This window comes from Caretta caretta, chromosome 6 (assembly GCF_965140235.1).
Source record: "Caretta caretta isolate rCarCar2 chromosome 6, rCarCar1.hap1, whole genome shotgun sequence".
Classification (NCBI taxonomy): Eukaryota; Metazoa; Chordata; order Testudines; family Cheloniidae; genus Caretta; species Caretta caretta.
Window position 1 is genome coordinate 116,805,793 of NC_134211.1, and position 20,495 is coordinate 116,826,287.

A 20,495-nucleotide genomic window follows, 5' to 3' on the forward strand; every position below is an offset into this window, starting at 1 on the left:
GCTGCACTTGACAGTTTGGCTGCTGCATGGCTAAGTGTGGACGAATGGATGTGCTCTGCTGGTGTCCAACAGGTCCTGCTGGACAGCAGGAAACCCTCCACCAGGGCTACTTGCGTAGTGAAGTGGAAGAGGTTCATGTGTTGATCCGAGGCCCAACACATTCGTGCGGAAGAGGCACTGCTGCAGAACATCCTGGACTATTTTGCTGCACCTTAAACTCCAGGTCCTGTCACTACCTTTTGGTCAAGATACACCTGGCGGCCATTTTGGCGTTCCACCCTCCATCTCAAGGCAGGTTGGTCTTTGCCCATCCCATGATGGCATGGTTTCTGAAAGGTCTGGAGTGCCTTTACCCGCATGTCCGGGACCCAGTCCCCTGCTTGGGACCTGGATTTTGTGCTGGCAAGGCTCATGGGTCCCCCCTTCGAACCCTTGGCTTCGTGCTCCTTCCTGGTCACTATAACCCCAGCTCATAGGGTGTGCGAGATCAGGACACTCACATTGGAGCTGCCTTATAGGGTCTTCTATAAGGACAAGGTCCAGCTGCATCTGCACCTGGCTTTTCTGCCCAAGGTCGTCTCCCAGTTTCATATTGGTCAAGACATATACTTATCAGTCCTTTGTCCAAAGCCTCATGCAACGAATGAGGAATGCAGGGTGCATACCCTGGACATCAGATGGGTGCTGGCTTTCAATAGGTAGAACAAAGCCATTCCGTAAGTCAACGCAGTTGTTTGTTGCAGTTGCAGACAGGATGAAGGGTTGTCTAGTGTCTGCCCAGAGAATCTCGTCTTGGATCACAGCCTGCATCTGCTACTGTTATGAGCTGGCAAAGGTACCTCTGCCAGCGATCGTGACAGCTCATTCAATTAGGGCACAGGCATCTTTGGCAGCCTTCCTGGCGCAGGTGCCGATCCAAGAAATCTGTTGGGCTGCCACCTGGTCATCCACCCACATATTCGCATCGCACTACACGCTGACCCAGCAAGCTCGAGACGACGCTGGCTTTGGCAGAGCAGTGCTGCAAGCTGCAGGACTGTGAACGTCTAGCCCACCTCCGTGGATGCTGCTTGTGAGTCGCCTAGAGTAGAATCGACATGAGCAAGCACTCAATAAGAAATGGTTACCTACCTTTCGTAACTGTTGTTCGTAGAGATGTTGCTCATGTCCATTCCAATACCTGTCCCCCTGCCCCTCTGTCAGAGTTGTTGGCAAGATGGAACTGAGAGGGCGTAGAGCTGGCGGCGCCTGATATACTGTGGCATGAGCGTGGCACTCCAGCATGCACCACAGCCGACCCTATGGCTACTGCTAAGGCAAAAATCTCTTGACGATTGCACACGTGGGCACATGCACGCCTAGAATGGAATGTACATGAGCAACACATCTTGAACTACAATTACGAAAGATAAGTAGCCGTTTTTATCAAGTTCTCCTTTCAGAATATGATTATATTAACTGGCAAATGGTGTCATTTACTGGATAGTTCCAGTAGAATCAAAAGAGGCAGTGAGATCTTTGATCACAGGTCAGCTTGCCACATAGACCTCTCTGCATACTACTATTGATGCATCTATTCACATCCTTCACCAGGTTCTCCCAGTCACAGCAGCTCAGGAGAGAACAAGAGGCTTATCAGATACTGTGGACTAGATTGATGGCAACAGCAGTTACCATGCATCTTGTATCCTAGCTGCAATCATCTGGAATTCTCAGAGAAGTCCAGAATATAGTCGAGGAACTCCCCTTTGAAGGGAGTGAACTTTGTAGTGCTAAACTGATTATACACTACATTCTTTAAAAGATTCTCGAGTTACATTGAGGTATTTGGGAATTGAACGCTCCTTAGCTTAGAAGAAAACAACCTGTAGACATCAAATGTATTCCAGATAACCTTCTGTGTTTTCATACCACCAGCCTTATCAAAGGCCAGCTGAACCACCCAGAAAGAGGTAGTAAGAGACCTTCTTCCACTATGACTGCAAGCACTATAAGGCTGTTTGTCTTCCAAACAGTTTGACAGTCACTTTGAGAGCTGTCAGAAACCACTCAGAGTAGATATACCTGTTCCCTACCCCATTTGGGAATTGAAAATAAAACAAATTACCACAAACCAATGGATCCCATAGATGATATAAAAAGGTTACTTCATGCAGTTCCAGGATCTTCCTACCCCACCATCACCTTCCCTGTTCCTTTTCAGAGACTCCTCCCAAGAGAGACTATTACATGAAGAGGTGCAATTCCTTTTATCTCCTCTATTTCTCTGAAACGTTCCTCTTCAATTCATGGGAGAAGTTTTTGTTCCTGTTGCTGTCTAATTCTCAAGATTGACATCTCATTCTGGACTTGAGAGATCTGAACACCTTTGTTTGCCAGTTCACACTGAGAGTGGTGACCCTGGCTTCAATAATTCCTAAATTGGATACTCTAGACTGGTGTGCCATTCTGTATCTGGAAGATGCATATTTCCATCCATCCAGCGCACAGGTTCATAGGTGGGAAGACGGACATACTGCCAGTACATATGGTTGCCGTTCAGCTTGTCAACAGCCCCAAGAATATTTATAAAATGCCTGGCTGCAGTAGCAGCACACCTAAGGAGGCAGGGGATTTTAGAATACATATACCTGGGCAACTGGCTGATTCAGGGAAGTTTTCCTCAGCAAATCACAAACAGCATACATCGCATTCTACAGCAGTTCTCTATTTTGGGGCTCAATGTCAACAAAGACAAATCCTCTTTAAATTCCATTTTTTGAGTCAGTTATAGACTCCAGCACAATGAAGGCATATCTGCCATGAAGCAGATTTGACAATATATTTCTCCTCATAAATCAACTACAGACAAGCCCTTGGACACCAGTAAAAAAGTGTACAATTGCTAGGTCATATGGCTTTGTACACATTTGTGACTCAATTTGCTGGAATTTGCTTTTGTTGTTTGTTAGGATGGTTCTTACCACACAATAAACATCATCTAGACATAGTGGTTCAGATTCCCCCAAACAGCCTGTTTTCCTTAAATGGTAGAAGAACACATATCAAATCTGCAAGAGTGTTCCTTTTTCTTCACTGCTCCATACCAAGGTTCTAGTGATGGATGCTTCCATTTTGGGATGGAAAGAATCATCTGGACACACGTGGAGCTTGGGGCATGTAGTCGCAAGAAGAGTCTCACTTATACATCAACATATTGGAGCTCAGAGTGATCCAAATAGCTTGTGCTACATTTGTTCCTTACATCCAGGCAAAGAGCATCTGATTAATGACTTAACAATTCCACAGCTATGTTATAAAAAGGGAGGAGCCAGATCTACTCCTCTGTGCCAGGAAGATATCATCCTGTGGACCTGGTGCATAAGCAATCAGGTAACGTTTTCAGCCTTTCATCTGCCATGGTGTGACACTATGGGGTTCACCCAGGCCAGGAAGGGGTTCAGTCAACAATTGCCTTGCAACTATGGGCATTTCAAATGCTATGCTGCTGTGGCTCACAGCCCTGGCGTCAACAGCCAGCAGAAGAGCATGAGGATCTCATCTTGGCTTCCACCACTGAGTTACTCTTTGCAGGGGGACCTCAACAACCCTTCCAGCCCAGAGTTCTCCACAAAAGCGTTTCTCTGCCATGCTCAGCCACTCTCACTGTAACCCTCACAAAACCTTTATTTGGGTGCTCCTTTAAAGAGACAGTACACAGCAGCCTGTTAACTGGGGTTAATATAATCTTGCTGTTATGTTAAGAGATTGTGAGCATGAAGATGGTTAAGCCCTTCGCAATTTTGAAACTATGAATAAAAAAGAGGGGTGGTGTTGACTTCTGAACTTGTCATTACCTCCCAGCCCTAAAACCCCACTCAGATTAAATGTATTTAAACCACTTCAGTGTGTTGACTTGTTGTTTTTATTCACAGTAACAAAGGTATGGAGCACCTTCTGAGCATGAAGTGTAAAAATGTGGTCCCAGTCTATGACTTGTTGCTGGAAATGTTGAATGCACACGCGCTTCGAGGCCAAAGAAAGTCTGCAGTCACAGATTCTGAATTTGGCCCATCAGAACAAACTGATACTAGAGATGATGCGTGGAATATGGCAGCACAGTAACTTTATAATTACCTGGAAGATCAGGTTTGTAGGAAACTGTGAAGCAAAACAACATTATTTAGAGCTGTCGAAAACTTGATATGTCTCATGAATCTTAGACAACCTTTTTGGGGCCCTATTCTAATCTTTGCATGTTTATCTCGGATAAGGCTGTATATCGCCTCCTGTATTGTGTGAAGCACATCTTGTCCATGTTTCTGACATAATACTTAGCACTTACACTAATGCTTTCTGTCTGAGACTTATGAACACAATACCCTGTGAGATTGGAAATTATTATTACCCCTTTTTAAAAAATGGGTAAACTGAGGCAGAGAGAAGCTAGGTGACTAGCTTAAGAACCCACAGTGGAGAGCTGGGAATAGTGTCCTGACTCCCAGTTCTTGCTTTAACCACTGGACTATGTTTTCTTTCAATATATCAACATATGAAATGGACAGCTGTTACATCACGTGGGAGGGATTTGATTATGTGTATATGATGACGATCACTGGGGAAATGCCTACATTTCAGTTAACGTGGTTAAAGTGCCAAGACACATGTAAAATTTAAATGAGTTTATTCCTCATATGATTATGCAATGGATGCAGATGGAACACAGAAACACTTCCTCGGCCTTCATTTGAGCCACTCAGAATTGGTTCTGGGACCACTTTAAAGACAAGCTCCATAAACATAAAAACAGGTTTCTTTGTTTTGTGAGCCTACTCTTAGTGTTTGAACTGTTTCTTTGTGCATGGTACTCATCTGCTTAAAGGTTGGCTGCTTAGTCATTTTCACTTAATACTAAATTTTAAAATTTATTGTCACTGAGATTAATGTGCTGTTGTTTTGTATATTTATAATGACTTAATGTGTAGGTATGAAGGATCAAGAAATTAATTTTTATTATGTGCATTAGTAAAAATAATGTGATACAGTCCACTGAACTATTTTTTTAAATGGTTTCCTAGGCAATTTCACAATCTTCCCGTCACTTCCATCTTGAGCACAGAAGTGTCTAGCTGTATTGTCAGGTTTATGGGGTTCTGGAAATGCAGTGTACATAACTGTAGGGAGTGGTAGCATAAGTAGAGATGAGGATCAGCTGGGATCTGCTTTTACTTACATGACTCAGTTTTGCTCTCTTATTCTCAAGAGGAAGTTACATGTAACTTGCTTTGCTAGGGAAGCTCTACCCTAAGTTATGCTTTTTCAGCCCTCCTAAAAGAACCCTAAATGAGAGAGGGAAACATGCCTCTGGGCTAAATTCATGGAGGATAGGTCCATCAGTGGCTGTTAGCCAGGATGGGCAGGGACGGTGTCCCTAGCCTCTGTTTGCCAGAAGCTGGGAATGGGTGACGGGACGGATCACTTATGAAGTGCCCTGCTTCATTGTGTGGCAATTCATTATTGGCATGTCACTAAATATATAGTCACATAAAATGTCTGTCTTGTTGATTTCTGCAGCTGTCTAAGGTGCATTGAGTCTGAAAGGACATATAATATGGCCCATAGCCTCATTTGGAAAATAAGAAAATATTTTTTCTGTCATTTGCTTATGTAATATTCTGTTTCATGCTGGAATTAAATTCATTAGCCTTTGATAATAACACTGGAGATTAATGGACTTGACTAGATACTAGAGTGTTTAGTTGTATGTTATTGTCATATTAGGTATGTGACAAAACTAAATTAGAGATTAATTTGATGCCCAGCTAAGTCAGCGGGGAGGCTTTCTGATGATTTCTATGGGATTTGGATCAGGCCCTTATGGCAGATCCGCCATACACCATATTTTTTAAGCACAAAGTCCCCCTATGCTTACTCCCCAGAATTCTGCAGAAGTTGCACTCATCTTTCCACTTCAATGAGCCTATCCATCTCCCTACCTTTTTCCATAACCACATGTAAATTCCTTTGTATCTATGATGCACACTTTAGACATGCGCAGAGCTTTGTCCTTCTACTTGGACAGGACTAAAACCTTTAGGCGTTCTGACAAGCTATTCGTCCCCATTGCAGAATGCTCTAAGGGCTCATCTGACTCTAACCACAGATTTTCCAACTGGATCTCGAGTTGCATTTGTCTCTGTTATCGATAACAGAATGTGACTCCCCTGACTTTTATCAGGACTCACTCCACCAGATCCATGGCAGCCTCAGTGGCCTTTCTACGTAATGTCCCCCTTAAGGACATTTCCAGAGCTGCCATTTGGGCTTCTGAAAATACGTTTGCAAAACATTATGCCCTTACACAGGGACCTATCACTGATATATGTGGGCAGAGCTGTTCTATCTACTGCATTCCTTCCAGATCCGAAGTCCCTACCTCCTTGAGAGATACTGCTTTTCAGTCACCTACAGTGGAGCACCCACAGGGACACCTCTTGAAGAAAAAGAAGAAGAAGAAGAGGTGGTTACTCACCTGTGCAGTAACTGACGTTCTTCGAGATGAGTGTCTCTGTGGGTGCTCCACTTCCCACCTTCCTCCCCTCTACTTTGGAGCTGGGGCGGCCTCACATGCGCATAGAGAAAGAGCTGAGGAGTTCAGCCACACATGCGCACTATTAAGACAAGACTGGTATGTGAGGCAGGCTCCGCACATGCGCGGCTGATACGGGTACTGCTGTAAAAATCTCCGAACAACGGCGCAGGGGTACACTGACACCTACAGTACACCCACAGGGACACTCATCTCGAAGAACGTCAGTTACGGCACAGGTGGGTAACCTCCTCAAGACCACAATTAATCTGAGATAACTGATAATAAATTATAGCGTTGTTGTATATTAAAAATGAGTTACCATTATGTTTTAGATAATTTTAATGTATGTATATTTGAGTAACACAAAATAGCTATTAGAAACTTATCTTTAATGCTTAGATATACTGACAAATCTAAAAAAAAAATGAAATGACAAAATATTTTTACTCATTTAACATTTTTAGCCATGTAAATAAAGGTGAATTTGTGGGCAATGTAAAAAACGCATTCCTTTTTATCAAGTTTTGCTAATAATAAATTGTAGTGATTCAGAAAGGATGCTGTAGTTCATCTCTATGCCTTTACTTCTATCTACGCACCTTAAAATTTTTTTTGCAATCTCTGTTACCAAGAATTACCTAAATTCCTAGTATGCTGTGGTCACCATCAGTTCTTGTTTTCTCAAGGCTTTTAGACTGACACATTAGCAAGATACTAATTTTTTGTGGTACTGGCTAAATAATGGATTGATTTTCATATTTTTTTGTGGTTTGCTTTCATGAAAAGCAGTTATCTCCATGAATTGTTAACACTCTACAGTTATTGTGAATTTGTACTGTTCCCTTAGTTTTGTATTCTAAATTCTGTTTCACATGTGTACCTTCACTGAAAAAGTTTAAAACTCAAATGTTTTTAGAATTTGATGTCTTTTCAAATATTTTGTGAATGCCAAATCAAGTGGAAAAAATTACCTTATCTCAGCTGCTTTTTACTTCTGTAGACTTATGGTATTTTTCCAGTAATGTGTATTTCTTTGGATTGTAGGTTTTTGTGGTGAAATAAACAAGTATCATACAATGTGTAATGTATTTTTTTTTTTTGGTAGTAGTAGCTGTATAGCTGGAGGTGACTATCATTTTAAATCACAAACTTGATTTTTCCCTTATTGTTTGTTTGTCTTGACATGCCATGTCATGGATCAAATTCTCTTTAAATATTGTTTTTGACGGCAAGGATGAAGGGTGACTCTTTGGGTTAAACTGATCTTGATACAGCCTACCTCCCAGCAGCTAAAAACTCTCTCCTATCACTATTAAAAGTAGGCCCAGTAAAGTACAGAAAATTATTAGAAATAAACCATTGGTAACGTGTGATCCACATGAGAAATAGCTGATTTCCTAAGGAGTAAAATAGTTATTCCTGAAGTTGTTAGACTCTCATTTGCTTTGCTTTTCCTCATGTATCGCATCTATTTGCAAAACTTATAATTCTTTATCTTAAAAAATTCTTCTTTCTACAGCCCAGCCCAGCCCTAGGAAGTAACCCTGCAGTGAAAAAGCAGAGGCCAGACTTCACTGTCAAACCATGAAAGGGTTTTTGTAATGAACTGTGAGTAAAAATAATTTTGAAAAAGTCTGAAAGATAGCTTGGTAAGGTTCTTTTCCAACTTACTTTTTTGGGACATTTTGAGATATGGTAAAAGCTCCTTGTATATTCTATATCACATCACCTTGGCAATGTGATAGAATTATACGTAATGAAGGTAAATTGTAGGCTATGAAATTTTCCTTAGACCTTTCATTTTCTTCAAATTTTCTCTGACAAAAGTTGCTTAACAGCATCCGTACTGAATATTGTAGTCAGCAATTTAAAATCCGTAATTAGCAGAAAGCTTTAGATGGGCATTTATGACAAAGAATGCCTGGATTTGATAAAGGTGTAAAGAACTAAAAATACAGACGCTCTAGACAAGATAAAAGTAATGTTTCAAAATGAAATAAGTATAGTATAATGTGGGGAAGAGAGGGATGGGGAAAGAGGTGATAAAATCACTCTTCCTTTCTTTCTTACCCACTGATGCAGTATTGCTGTAAAATTGGTTTGAATCATGTGGACTACTCTCAAGCCTGGATCAGCAAAAACATTAAACGTAAAGAAATACAAAAATGCAAGATATATGCAAAAGTCAGAAAAGCCAATTGATTATTCTCAGAAAGACACTAATGCTTAGGGCACTGCTTACTGCACTAATATGCCTCATCTTGGGGACTAAGGGTATGTCTACAGTATGTAATTAGGTCAAATTTATAGAAGTCGGTTTTGTAGAAAGCGTTTTTATACAGTCAGAGCATTTGTGTAGGGACACACACAATTAAGTGCATTTAGTTGGCGGAGTGCGTCCACAATACCGCGGCAACCATCGACTACCAGAGTGTTGCACTGGTAGCTATCCCACAGTTCCTGCACTCTCTGCTGCCCATTTGAATTCTGGGTAGAAATCCCAATGCCTGATGGGGCAAAAACATTGTCGTGGGTGGTTCTGGGTACATATTGTCAGACAATGGTTTTGCTCCTTCTTTCCTGGTTATCCGTGCAGACGCCATACCACAGCAAGCATGGAGCCTGTTCAGTTCACCGTCACCGTATGTCTTCTGGGTGCTGGCAGATGTGGTGCTGTATTGCTACACAGCAGCAGCTCATTGCCTTTTGGCAGCAGACAGTGCAGTATGATTGGTAGCCATCATCACCGTATTCCAGCGTGCTCTTTTAGCTGACCTCAGTGAGGTTGTCAGGAGTGCCTGGGCAGACATGGGAGTGACTCAGCCAGGTCATTTCCCTTTTAAGTTTCGTCTCATGGCGATTCAGTCCTGCCGGCAGTTGTACTGCACCGTCTTCTGCCGAGCACCCAGGAGATGATGATGGCGAGCAGTCGTACTGCACCATCTGCTGACTCTGGGAAATGTGCAGGTCATGGTGGATGGCTTTGCTGCAATGGGATTCCCTAACTGTGGTGGGGCGATAGATGGAACCCATATCCCTATCTTGGCACCGGAGCACCAAGGCAGCGAGTACATAAACCGAAAGGGGTACTTTTCAATGGTGCTATAAGCACTGGTGGATCACAAGGGACATTTCACCAGCGTCAACGTGGGATGGTTGGGAAAGGTACATGACGCTCGCATCTTCAGGAACTCTGGTCTGTTTCAACAGCTGCAGTAAGGGACTTACTTTCCAGACCAGAAAATAACTGTTGAGGATGTTGAAATTCTTGGGGACACAGCCTACCCCTTAATGCCATAGCTCATGAAGCCATACACAGGCAGCCTGGACAGTAGTCAGGAGCTGTTCAACTACAGGCTGAGCAAGTGCAGAATGGTGGTAGAATGTGCATTTGGATGTTTAAAAGCACGCTGGCGCAGTTTACTGACTCGGTTAGACCTCAGCAAAACCAATATTCCCATTGTTATTACTGCTTGCTGTGCGCGCCATGATATCTATGAGAGTAAGGGGGAGATGTTTATGGCGGGGTGGGAGGTTGAGGCAAATCGTCTGGCTGCTGATTACGCGCAGCCAGACACCAGGGTGGTTAGAAGAGTACAGGAGGGCGTGGTGTGCATCAGAGAAGCTTTGAAAACCAGTTTCAGGACTGGCCAGGCTACGGGGTGTGAAAGTTTTTTGTTTCTCCTTGCTGGAAACCCGCCCCAGGGTTCGCTCTACTTTCCTGTAAGCTAAGCACCCTCCCCTTCCCCCTTCGATCACCACTTGTAGAGGCAATAAAGTCATTGTTGCTACACATTCATGCATTCTTTATTCATCACACAAATAGGGGGGTAACTGCCAAGGTAGCCCTGGAGGGGTGGTGGAGGAGGGAAGCATGGAGTGGGGTAGTGGAGGAGGGAAGGATAAGGCCACACAGCACTTTAAAACTTATTGAATGTCAGCCTTCTGTTGCTTGGGCAATCCTCTGGGGTGGAGTGGCTGGGTGGCCGGAGGCCCCCACAACCACATTCTTGGGCATCTGGGTGAGGAGGCTATGGAACTTGGGGAGGAGGGTGGTTGGTTACACAGGGGCTGTAGCGGCGGTCTGTGGGCCTGCTGCCTTTCCTGCAGCTCAACCATATGCTGGAGCATATGAGTTTGATCCTCCAGCAGCCTGAGTATTGACTCCTGCCTTCTTTCAGCAAGCTGATGCTACCTCCCATCTTCGGCCTGCCACCTCTGCTCATGCTCATATTGTGTTTTCCTGCACTCTGAGATTGTCTGCCTCCACATATTTTGCTGTGCTCTGTCAGCCTCAGGTCAAAGAACATTTCATCCCGAATGCATTTTCGCCTTTTAATCTTCACTAGCCTCTGGGAAGGAGAAACATATTCAGCTGGTGGAGGAAAAAACAGGGAGTGTGGTAGTTAAAAAGACATTTTATAGAACAACGTGGGTACACTCTTCCATGGTAAACCTTGCTGTTAATGTTACATAGCACATGTGCTTTCATTACAAGGTTGCATTTTGCCTCTTTTATTGAGAGTATGCTGGTTTGGTATGAGAGATCACTCCCACAGGGCCGGGCAGCAGAATTCAGCTTGCAGGCAGCCATGGTAAGCCACAGTCTTTTGGCTTCTTTAACCTTCATAACATGTGGGAATGGTTTTAAACAGCAGCGCCCTCATTTCCTATACAAAGTAGCCGTTGGGTTGGCCATTTAAAATGGGTTGGCAGTTTTAAAAGGAGGAGCTAAGGTTTCTGGGTTCACTTGCAGCAGAAACCAATTAACCTTCCCCCCCACCATGCCCAATTTTTTGGGATGATGGCTTCACCCCTCCCCCCACCCCGCTAACAGCAGGGAAGATTTCTGTTCAGCGACAGGCAAACAGCCCAGCAGGAATGGGCACCTCTGAATATCCGCTTACTAAAACCACCCTATTTCAACCAGGTGACCATGAATGATATCACTCTCCTGAGGGTAACACAGAGCGATAAAGAACGGATGTTGTTTGAATGCCAGCAAACACCGGGACCATACGTTACAATGATTCCTGACTACGTGCTCCTGGCCTGGCGTGGTAAAGTGTCCTACCATGGAGAACGAATAAGGCTGCCCTCCCCATTTGCAAAGGCTTTGGGAGTACATCCAGGAGAGCTTTATGGAGACGTCCCTGGAGGTTTTCCGCTCCATCCCCAGACACGTTAACAGACTTTTCCAGTAGCTGTGCTGGCCGCGAATGCCAGGGCAAATTAATCATTAAACATGCTTGCTTTTAAACCATGTATAATAACTACAAAGGTGCACTCACCAGAGGTCCCTTCTCCGCCTTCAGGGTCTGGGAGCCCGCCTTGAGTGGGTTTGGGGGGATACTGGGGCCACCTCCATGGTGATAAACAGATCCTGATTGTTGGGAAAACCGGTTTCTCCGCTTCCTTGCTGTGAGCTGCCTACAACCTCCTCCTCCTCATCTTCCTTGCCCCCAAAACCTGCTTCTGTGTTGCCTCGCACTCCTTGGATGGAGTCAAAGCAGAGGGTTGGGGTAGTGGTGGCTGCACCCCTAGAATGGCATGCAGCTCATCATAGAAGTGGCATGTCTGGGGCTCTGAACAGGAGCAGCTGTTTGCCTCTCTGGTTTTTTGGTAGGCTTGCCTGAGCTTAATTTTCACGCGGCACTGCTGCGGATCCCTGTTGTAGCCTCTGTCCTTCATGCCATTGGAGATTTTTTCCAAATATTTTGGCATTTCATCTTTTCGAACAGAGTGCTGCCAGCACGGATTCGTCTCCCCATATAGTGATCAGATCCCATACCTCCCGTTAGGTCCATGCTGGAGCTCTTCGGCGATTCTGGGACTGCATGGTCTCCTGTGCTGATGGGCTCTGCATGGTGACCTGTGCAGGTGATTTTGCCACGCTGGACAAACAGGAAATGAGATTCAAAAGTTTGTGGGCCTTTTCCTGTCTACCTGGCCAGTGCATCTGAGTTGAGAGCGCTGTCCAGAGCGGTCACAACTGAGCACTCTGGGATAGCTCCTGGAGGCCAATACCGTTGAATTGCGTCTCCAGTACCCCAAATCCGACCCGGCAACGCCCATTTCAGCACTAATCCCCTCGTCGGGGGTGGAGTAAAGAAATCGATTTAAAGAGCCCTTTAAGTTGGAAAAAAAGGGCTTCGTCGTGTGGATGGGTGCAGGGTTAAATCGAGAGAACGCTGCTAAATTCGACCTAAAGAATTTGGCGTGGCTAGTAGGAGACCTCTGTGACAAGGAAGGGAGGACTTCTGGTTGGCGAGAAGCAGGTCAGTTTGGACTCTGCTTCTTTACACTTGGAATCTCTCCTCCTCATTCTGTGCTTTCACTATGCTGGTGCCACTCCCTGCTAGTAGTTCCTGGGAACAAGCTAGAGCGGGGGCTCTAGTTCACATTTGCTGTACCGGCCTGGGCCATAATCTATTTACATTCACTGCAGGGAGACTTTAAAGGACTCTCTCTCTTTCCAAAGGTGCAAACATAAAACAAATTGTTTTCACAAACCTGTGTGAAGGGGGATGGGGAGTGTAGCTGTGGATATCATGAGCAGCAGGAGAGTTACAAGTATGCCAAAGCAGGCAAATGTGGGTGTGGATAGGAAAGATACAAAGTTTGGTATTTTGTGCATTTCTGTAAAACTGCTTTTAAAATATTTTTTTCCTCCCCGCCTCAAAAAGGTACTGGTGTTAGACCCCCCAGGTTGGTTGTTTGTTCGTTCATGTGTCCCATAGCGCAGCCAAGAATGCAGATTATTAGCACTGCAGCAAGGGCTTTTTGCCATCTGGATGGAGTCCCCTTGCTGTAGACTTCCCTTCCTTAAGAGTGAGCTATAATGGGGAAGGTCATAGAAATTGCTTTGTGGTTGTGAAGGTATTTCAAGACAATGGTCTCAAGGAGGGAGGGCATTAAATTGTTGAATTTACTCTTCTTGTAGGGGTGAGTGGGGGTTGGGGGAAGATGGTTGGGGAAAGAAAATGAGCTATGGCAAATAACCTATTTCTGATTTTTCTTGTAAGGAAAAAAGTGGACCAGTTATGGAGTGGACTAGTTACCTTCTTTGCAAATTGCTGCACCACATTTAGTTTCTAAAGCATTTTGGATTGACTCAGCTGTATTCAATCTATGAAGCATTTTGCTTTACATGTTCATTTACAAGCATCAAGTCCAGTAGATAAAGGATTCAGTCATTGCAACTATCAGCAGAATTTTAATGAGAAAAATGTTTGAACTGTACCTCCACCAAACATCGTTATTCTAATAAAACTTTTTCTCATATCATCACCTGAAGTTTTAGCTTCACTTTAAATGTGAAAAGTCTTAAAGTTAACTTATAAAAATCTCTTTTGGCATACTGTACATTATTCAGAAGATTATTAAACCAAAAATCTTTGATTAAAAAGTCAGCTTACATATGTATACATATAGTGTATAATCTACATCATAATTATTTTCATTTAGAAAATATGCACAATATAAAACCACTTCCATGCAATATCAATTCTTATTTAAAACATAGTATAAAAAACGACACATCCAACTACAACACAGCAGTCCTAAGCACTGAACACTTTGCACATAAAATATGTATAATTTTCACTGAAAGTGTTGTATGAAAAGTACAATATAACAAAAATATTAGATTTAAATCTGTTTCAGTTTACTACAGTACCCAAAGATGCAAACTGTTGCCAATGATATGTGCATGCACTTAAGATTGCTATTGTCATATTAAACCATGACAGAGACCATTAGTGTTTAATATTACATTACCATAGTGTCTGTAACTAATGTCCCATTATTCGTCTGTCAACCTGTTCTGTGGACCTTCCAAGTTATGAGGACTGTATTTATAAAATGCTTGTATCTAGTGCATCAAAGTATGTTGCTTAGAGTTTAAAAAATGTATAGAAAATTCATTTTCTGTACGAACAATGCTGTGTTACTCACTGAAATTCTGAAAAGATCTTGTGAGGTTTAATATGTTCCCTTCCCTGCTATGCATTGGAAGGAGGCCATTTAAATAATGCCTCACTTATATTTCAGTGGTAGTACTGTGTGCATTTCTTGCTGTGGGACCCAGGAAACAGGTGCATTAGTGGCTAGTGTCAGGAAAGCATAGCAGAGAGGGTCAAAATGTGAAACACTATGGAACTTTCTATATTTAAGTACATGAATGCACTGTTTGATAGAAGCAGCATGAAAATAAGCACCCATGAGAAAACGTGTTTTGGTATATTGTAGAGTCATGGGACGCTTTCTAGGTTGGTGGAGGTCCATTGGTATATCTCAGCATGGGATAGAAAGAGCGGGCAAAGTTGTTCACTTGTGTGCAGCTGTAGTCTTCCTCTGAGGATGGGATCATGCAGGCCAGAAGCAAAAGCAAAAGGAGGAGGAACTGCAGAGGTAAAGCGGCTCTTAATACACGATAAAAGAAGGATTGGGGGCTGGAAGTTGCTTGAGTGGTTTCAGGCTGGTCTCCCATTCTGTAAAGAAAGGATATCGGATATTTTGATAGGGGGAAATGTTAAAAACAAGGTAATTAGCATGTTGCGCACACATTGTCACGCATGCCCTCTACCTTAACCCTCTCCTCCCCCATTTTAAGGAGGCAACCTTCACTTATTGGAACAGAGACTGCTTTAGATATGAAACACACTTAAATCTAGTTTAAAAAAAGTGGGAAGAACATCTACTACGTATTACCACTAATAACAAAGTCTAATACATAAGGAAAATCCCCCAAAAGAGTTTAATGTAATTTATTTAGCCTTTAGGAGAGGGGCGGGCAAAATACGGCCTGTGGACCACATCTGGCCCACCAACCCATTTAATCCGGCCCTCAAGCGCCTGCTTGGGAGCAGGGTCGGGGGCTGCTCTATGCACGCGTGCCACAACTCCCGGAAGCAGTAAGATGTCCCCCCTCCGGCTCCTACATTTAGAGTCATCCAGGGTGGCTCCCGGTGGTGGGGATCTGTGGCCTATTGGAGCTGCGGGGGCCTGGGAGGGGACATGCTGCTGCTTCTGGAGCTGCGTGAGGTAAGCGCTGCCCAGAGCCTGCACCCCCTCCCGCCCTCCAAACCCCTCGAGCCCAGCTCAGAGCACCCTCCTGTACCTCAAACCCTCATCCCCAGCTGGAGCCCAGAGCCCCCTCCCGAACCCCTAAACTCTTCAGTTCTGGTCCCAGTCCAGAGCCTGCACCCCAACCCTAATTTCATGAGCATTCATGGCTCGCCATACAATTTCTATATCCAGATGTGGCCCTCAGGCTAAAAAGTTTGCCCACCCCTGCTTTAGGAATAAGCACTATGTGTTAATAGGTTTGGGTAACAGGCTGCATTTTGCATAGGGTTATTGGAGGCAGTTTTTAAACAGTATCTTAATTTTCAAGAGCCTAATGTATCTGCATGGGCTCTCTCCCTGATAGAAGGCTAGGCCTCACATTGTGAAATTTTCTGACCCTATACCACAGGATGTATCTTTAACCCATTTACCCGTAACCCGTCACCCACACTTGGCTGCAGTGGTGTCTGATTTGTCCAGCCCTGCAAAAGCTGTACTCCCTGCAGGTGCATGGGGTGTGAGAATATGCCATTGCTTCAGGAATCAGAAAAGAAAAATTAACACTGCAGCTCTTTGCCTCTGCCAATTGTAAAGGGGCCAACCTCCAAAAGGGCACACTGGAGAAAAGTTCCCATAAAAGTGCAACACTACAGTAAAACACAGGGTTTGTAGGGGCTAAGCAGGGGGTTCTCAAACTGGGGGTCAGGACTCCTCAGGAGGTCACGAGGTTATTACATGGGGGGGTTGCGAGCTGTCAAATTCCACCCCAAGCCCTGCTTTGCCTCCAGCATTTATAATGGTGTTAAATATATTAAAAAAGTGTTTTTAATTTATAAGGAGGGTTGCACTCAGAGACTTGCTATGTGAAAGGGGTCACCAGTAAAAAAAAGTTTGAGAGCCACTGGGCTAAGCAGACACAAAGGAAGGTGCTACTGCTATGTACCACCACTGTATCCTCATGTTGGTATCTGGGGGAAACAGTGAAGTCAGCCATGAATCCAGATACATTGCCTCCATAATGTGTACAGACCCATTAGGAGCAGGGTCTCCCCACATTTGTTTGCCATTTGGCGTACAACACACTGGCACCAAGCCATCAGGCTTGCCTACTCTCTTTATTTTAAAACGTACTCTACATTTCTACCAAAAATCACATGCTACCTGACACTGCTGCTCTTGCCTTCCGAAGTTCTCCTTACACCACCAACCTGTTAAGATAAACATTTATTATTACCCACCTCTAGGACATTAAAATGTAAACTTTTTCATAACTAAAATGAGCCAGTTTCAAAACGTTTGAGGCTAAAGTACAGATTCAATTCAAGGGAAGGTGGGATGAAAAGACAGCAAAAATCTTAGAAAAACAGGCATTTAATTTAAAAAGTTCTTGCCATTTCATGTGGGCTGGATTTCGCTACTAGTGGATGATAACTTCCAGAATCCAAGTCATCTGCTGCTGGCAGAAATGCACTGATGTCCTAAAAAAACAAACCACACACCCCTAAAATGTGTATACATAAAAACTGTAAAATGCTGTATATGTCTATCTTTAAAAAATTATCCACGTGTATATATGGATGGCAGCCAGCTTGTGAAGAACAAACAGTTCCACCGCTAAGCACCCATGGATTAGGATTCTTGTTTTATCCTGTGCAGTTTTGAGAAACAGCTTTGGAAGGAACAGAAAGCATGAGCGGCAGATATGTGCTGATATATTAGCTTGAAAACAGTAAGCCAAACTGGTCTAATTCAAGCTCCCACTGAGGCATAAGGCAGGGTATATCTAATATTGATTGATGGACATACAACATGTAGGGGTTATGTACACACACATGTCATATTTCTTGTCCCAATAATTGCTCATATTTGATAAGGCAATAAGGAGCTCTAAATACATACAAGTTTTAAACCAGCCTGATTTTCTTTTAGAGTTTCTACTCTTGATTTTTTTACATTTTGGGCTGGTTTTGCAGCACTGGTTCTTGTATCCTTTATTATCATAGCACTTGTTAATAACCAAGTTTAAAAATCATACCCCTGACTCACCATGTTTCCTTGTGAAGTTTTTAAGTCATGTGAAACCTGTTCAAGAAGCCTTTTCAGTTTCTTTCCAATTACGTGTATTTTCTCATCAGCTTCAATATAATCTTCTGCATCTGATTTAACTAGAAGGTAGGTGGAGATTTCCTGTAGAGCATTTACTTGTAGCTGTTCTTCCAGCAGCTCTTTCTCCAGTTGCTTAAAAAGGAAATGGTTTGAAATATAACAGTCAGTGTAACTAATCGCTCTAAACTTGTGGGAGGGTTATAATTTCATAACAAGATGAACTACTTTTATTTCTACAACAGTGCCAGTGAATAATGCAGCATGACTGATGATCCAAAAGGAACAATTCACAGAGGGTGTTGCAGACTAGGATTTAGGTATAATTGCAGGGTTTTGTGGGAAAGATTATTCATAACCTGGTCATACTTCAGCACAAACTGGTGCACTTAATCCGGATCTTCGTGAGTACTTAATCTGTTCACAAACAGTACCTCTATCATATTTAGCTTCAGCTAGATTTATTAGTCAACCAATTCCTAAAGCCACAAATCTATTCATGTATAAATGAAGTATCCCCAAACTGTACCTGTTTCCTTTCAAACAACCATTTTTTAGAAATAACTACATTACTTTTTATTTTTGTGGAAATAACTTGCATGTTAGTCTCGTACCTTGATTCAATAACCAACCCATAACATACCATTAATTCTTTTTGGCACTCCAGTATTGTATGGGGGTCAGCATTTGGATCAGTGAATTGTGCATTATGTCTTAGACTTTCAGCACTTGCTAGTCCCAAGAGTAGTTTCTGACTCAGTTCATGGAAATCCTGAAGAAACAAGTAAAGGTTTACAAGAATGTGTGCCTGGAGTATTGTAATAAAATCAGCCAAACACTCTTGCTCTGTTGTTATGCAATGAAACAGTTGATCAAGTATTTTTACTTAGGTTTGTTGAGGGTTACTCAAAAAGATGACTGGTCTTCCTGTGCTAAAACTACATGTAACAGCTCAGACTAGTGGTCCCAACTCTATCAGCTCCTTCTGTGGCTTTAAGCAAGTGATTTAACATCTCTTCTTCAATTGCGCCATGTCATCTATAAAACATGGGAAATAAGGTAGAGCTACTTCTCAGGCATGTTGTGTGGATTGCTTGCAAATTGTTTTAAACATGATAAGCCTTCAAATATGATAAGGGCTGTTATAGAGAGGGTGGTGATCAATTGTTCTCCACTGAAGGTAGGATAAGTAACCTGATTAATCTGCTGCAAGGGAGAACTAGGTTAAACATTAGAAAAAAACTGTCTAACTATAAGAACAGTTCAGTTCAGGGACAGGCTTCCAAAGGAGGTTGTGGAATCCCTCTCATTGACTAAGACTCTAGGTTTACTTGGTTCTGCCTCACCGTGCTGGGGGAGATCAGATGACCTCTCAAGTCCCTTCCAGCCATACATTTCTAAGATTCTATGAAAAACAGTGTAAGTGCTATTTACCACTAGTGTGGCTATCCTGTGCATAAAAAAGGGCATACATTCAAAGAAATCTATAATCTGAGTAAAAATTCCAAGGAACTGCTGATATTCCTGCAACTGCCATACTGTGTCCTCTAATCTACTTAATCAGCTCATTACAAATAAACTCTCATTCAAAGTGTGACAAGACAAATGTTTGCTTTATTTACCTGGCACTGCATTAGGGTTTGTTGTAAACCCCTTCTCCAGTTGTCCATTGAATGACATACTTTCTCCCAGCGCAAATTCACTTGTCGAAGTCTGTTTTGAAGCTCTTTTGATTCAGTGCTATCCGTTTGCTGGAAGTCTTTGCTGCTCTGATTAACGGAGAACACTAAAGCCTTGTAGTTATCAAAGGCTTTAAGCATGTCCTGAAGAAAGAAGCAGATTAGAACCCTCAGTGAATTATCAATACCTTTTATAACAATCCTCCACAAACTAAGAAATCACAAATATTTCAGGGAGTTACTAGATCTGAAAAAGCATTTTCCAGATATTTCTAGGGAAGACTTTAAGGCAGAATGTCTCAGTTTCTTGAAGTTGAATACCCACTGGCAATTGCAGGAGCAATAATGTAATTACATAAGGTAGAATTTTGCAATGACCTGGATGTTAAAAATTCTACATTCTGTTAGAAGCTCGATAGTATTTACAAGTTTTCAGGACCTTGATTTTACAGTTATTAAATGACTCTGTTCACTGCCTGGACAGAACAAAGGTGATGGCAATGGCTCCTGTCCCAAGAAGTTTATAGTCTAAATCAGGGGTCAGCAACCTTTCAGAAGTGGTGGGCCGAGTCTTCATTTATTCACTCTAATTGAAGGTTTCACGTGCCAGTAAAACATTTTAATGTTTTTAGAAGGTCTCTTTCTATAAGTCTATAATATATAACTAAACTATTGTTGTATGTAAAGTAAATAAGGTTTTTAAAATGTTTAAGAAGCTTCATTTAAAATTAAATTAAAATGCAGAGCCCCCCAGACCGGTGGCCAGGACCCGGGCAGTGAGAATGCCACTGAAAATCAGCTCGCATGCCACCTTTGGCACACATGCGATAGGTTGCCCACCCCGGTCGAAATTATATCTCATCCAAAAAAAAAAAAAAAGAACACCTCCAGCAACATAGTACCCCTTAACATCAGGTTGAAGTCAAGGGTCCACTGCCTTACAGGGAGGAGTGGCAGCTAGAAATTGGAAGAATCTAGCAATGTCTTGCATATCACCCATCCAAGTACAGACCCGGCTCAGCCCAGCTTAACTTTTAAGATTTAAGAGTATCATCACAAATAGTGTAGCAACC

The 20,495-nt window shown here is 42.8% G+C and overlaps 2 protein-coding genes across 16 annotated transcripts in view; one reads left to right on the top strand and one right to left on the bottom strand.

Moving 5' to 3' along the window:
• Positions 1-7,650, top strand: part of ESR2 (estrogen receptor 2) — an 82,740-nt gene extending 75,090 nt beyond the window's left edge. For all 6 annotated transcript variants that reach the window (XM_075129938.1, XM_048853611.2, XM_048853612.2 and 3 more), the window contains one exon: positions 3,915-7,650. In XM_075129938.1, coding sequence (XP_074986039.1) covers positions 3,915-4,104 — 190 coding nt within the window. In that variant the 3' untranslated portion in view covers positions 4,105-7,650. The remainder of the gene's footprint in view (positions 1-3,914) is intronic.
• Positions 7,651-13,767: 6,117 nt separating this feature from the next.
• The window catches only part of SYNE2 (spectrin repeat containing nuclear envelope protein 2), a 261,703-nt gene continuing 254,975 nt past the window's right edge, over positions 13,768-20,495 (bottom strand). For 9 of the 10 annotated variants that reach the window (XM_075129940.1, XM_075129946.1, XM_075129941.1 and 6 more), the window contains 6 exons: positions 19,366-19,566; positions 18,387-18,515; positions 17,687-17,878; positions 17,032-17,118; positions 16,802-16,848; positions 13,768-15,063 (listed from right to left, as the gene is read on the bottom strand). In XM_075129940.1, coding sequence (XP_074986041.1) covers positions 14,838-15,063; positions 16,802-16,848; positions 17,032-17,118; positions 17,687-17,878; positions 18,387-18,515; positions 19,366-19,566 — 882 coding nt within the window. In that variant the 3' untranslated portion in view covers positions 13,768-14,837. The remainder of the gene's footprint in view (positions 15,064-16,801; positions 16,849-17,031; positions 17,119-17,686; positions 17,879-18,386; positions 18,516-19,365; positions 19,567-20,495) is intronic. The other variant, XM_075129945.1, reaches the window with a different exon arrangement.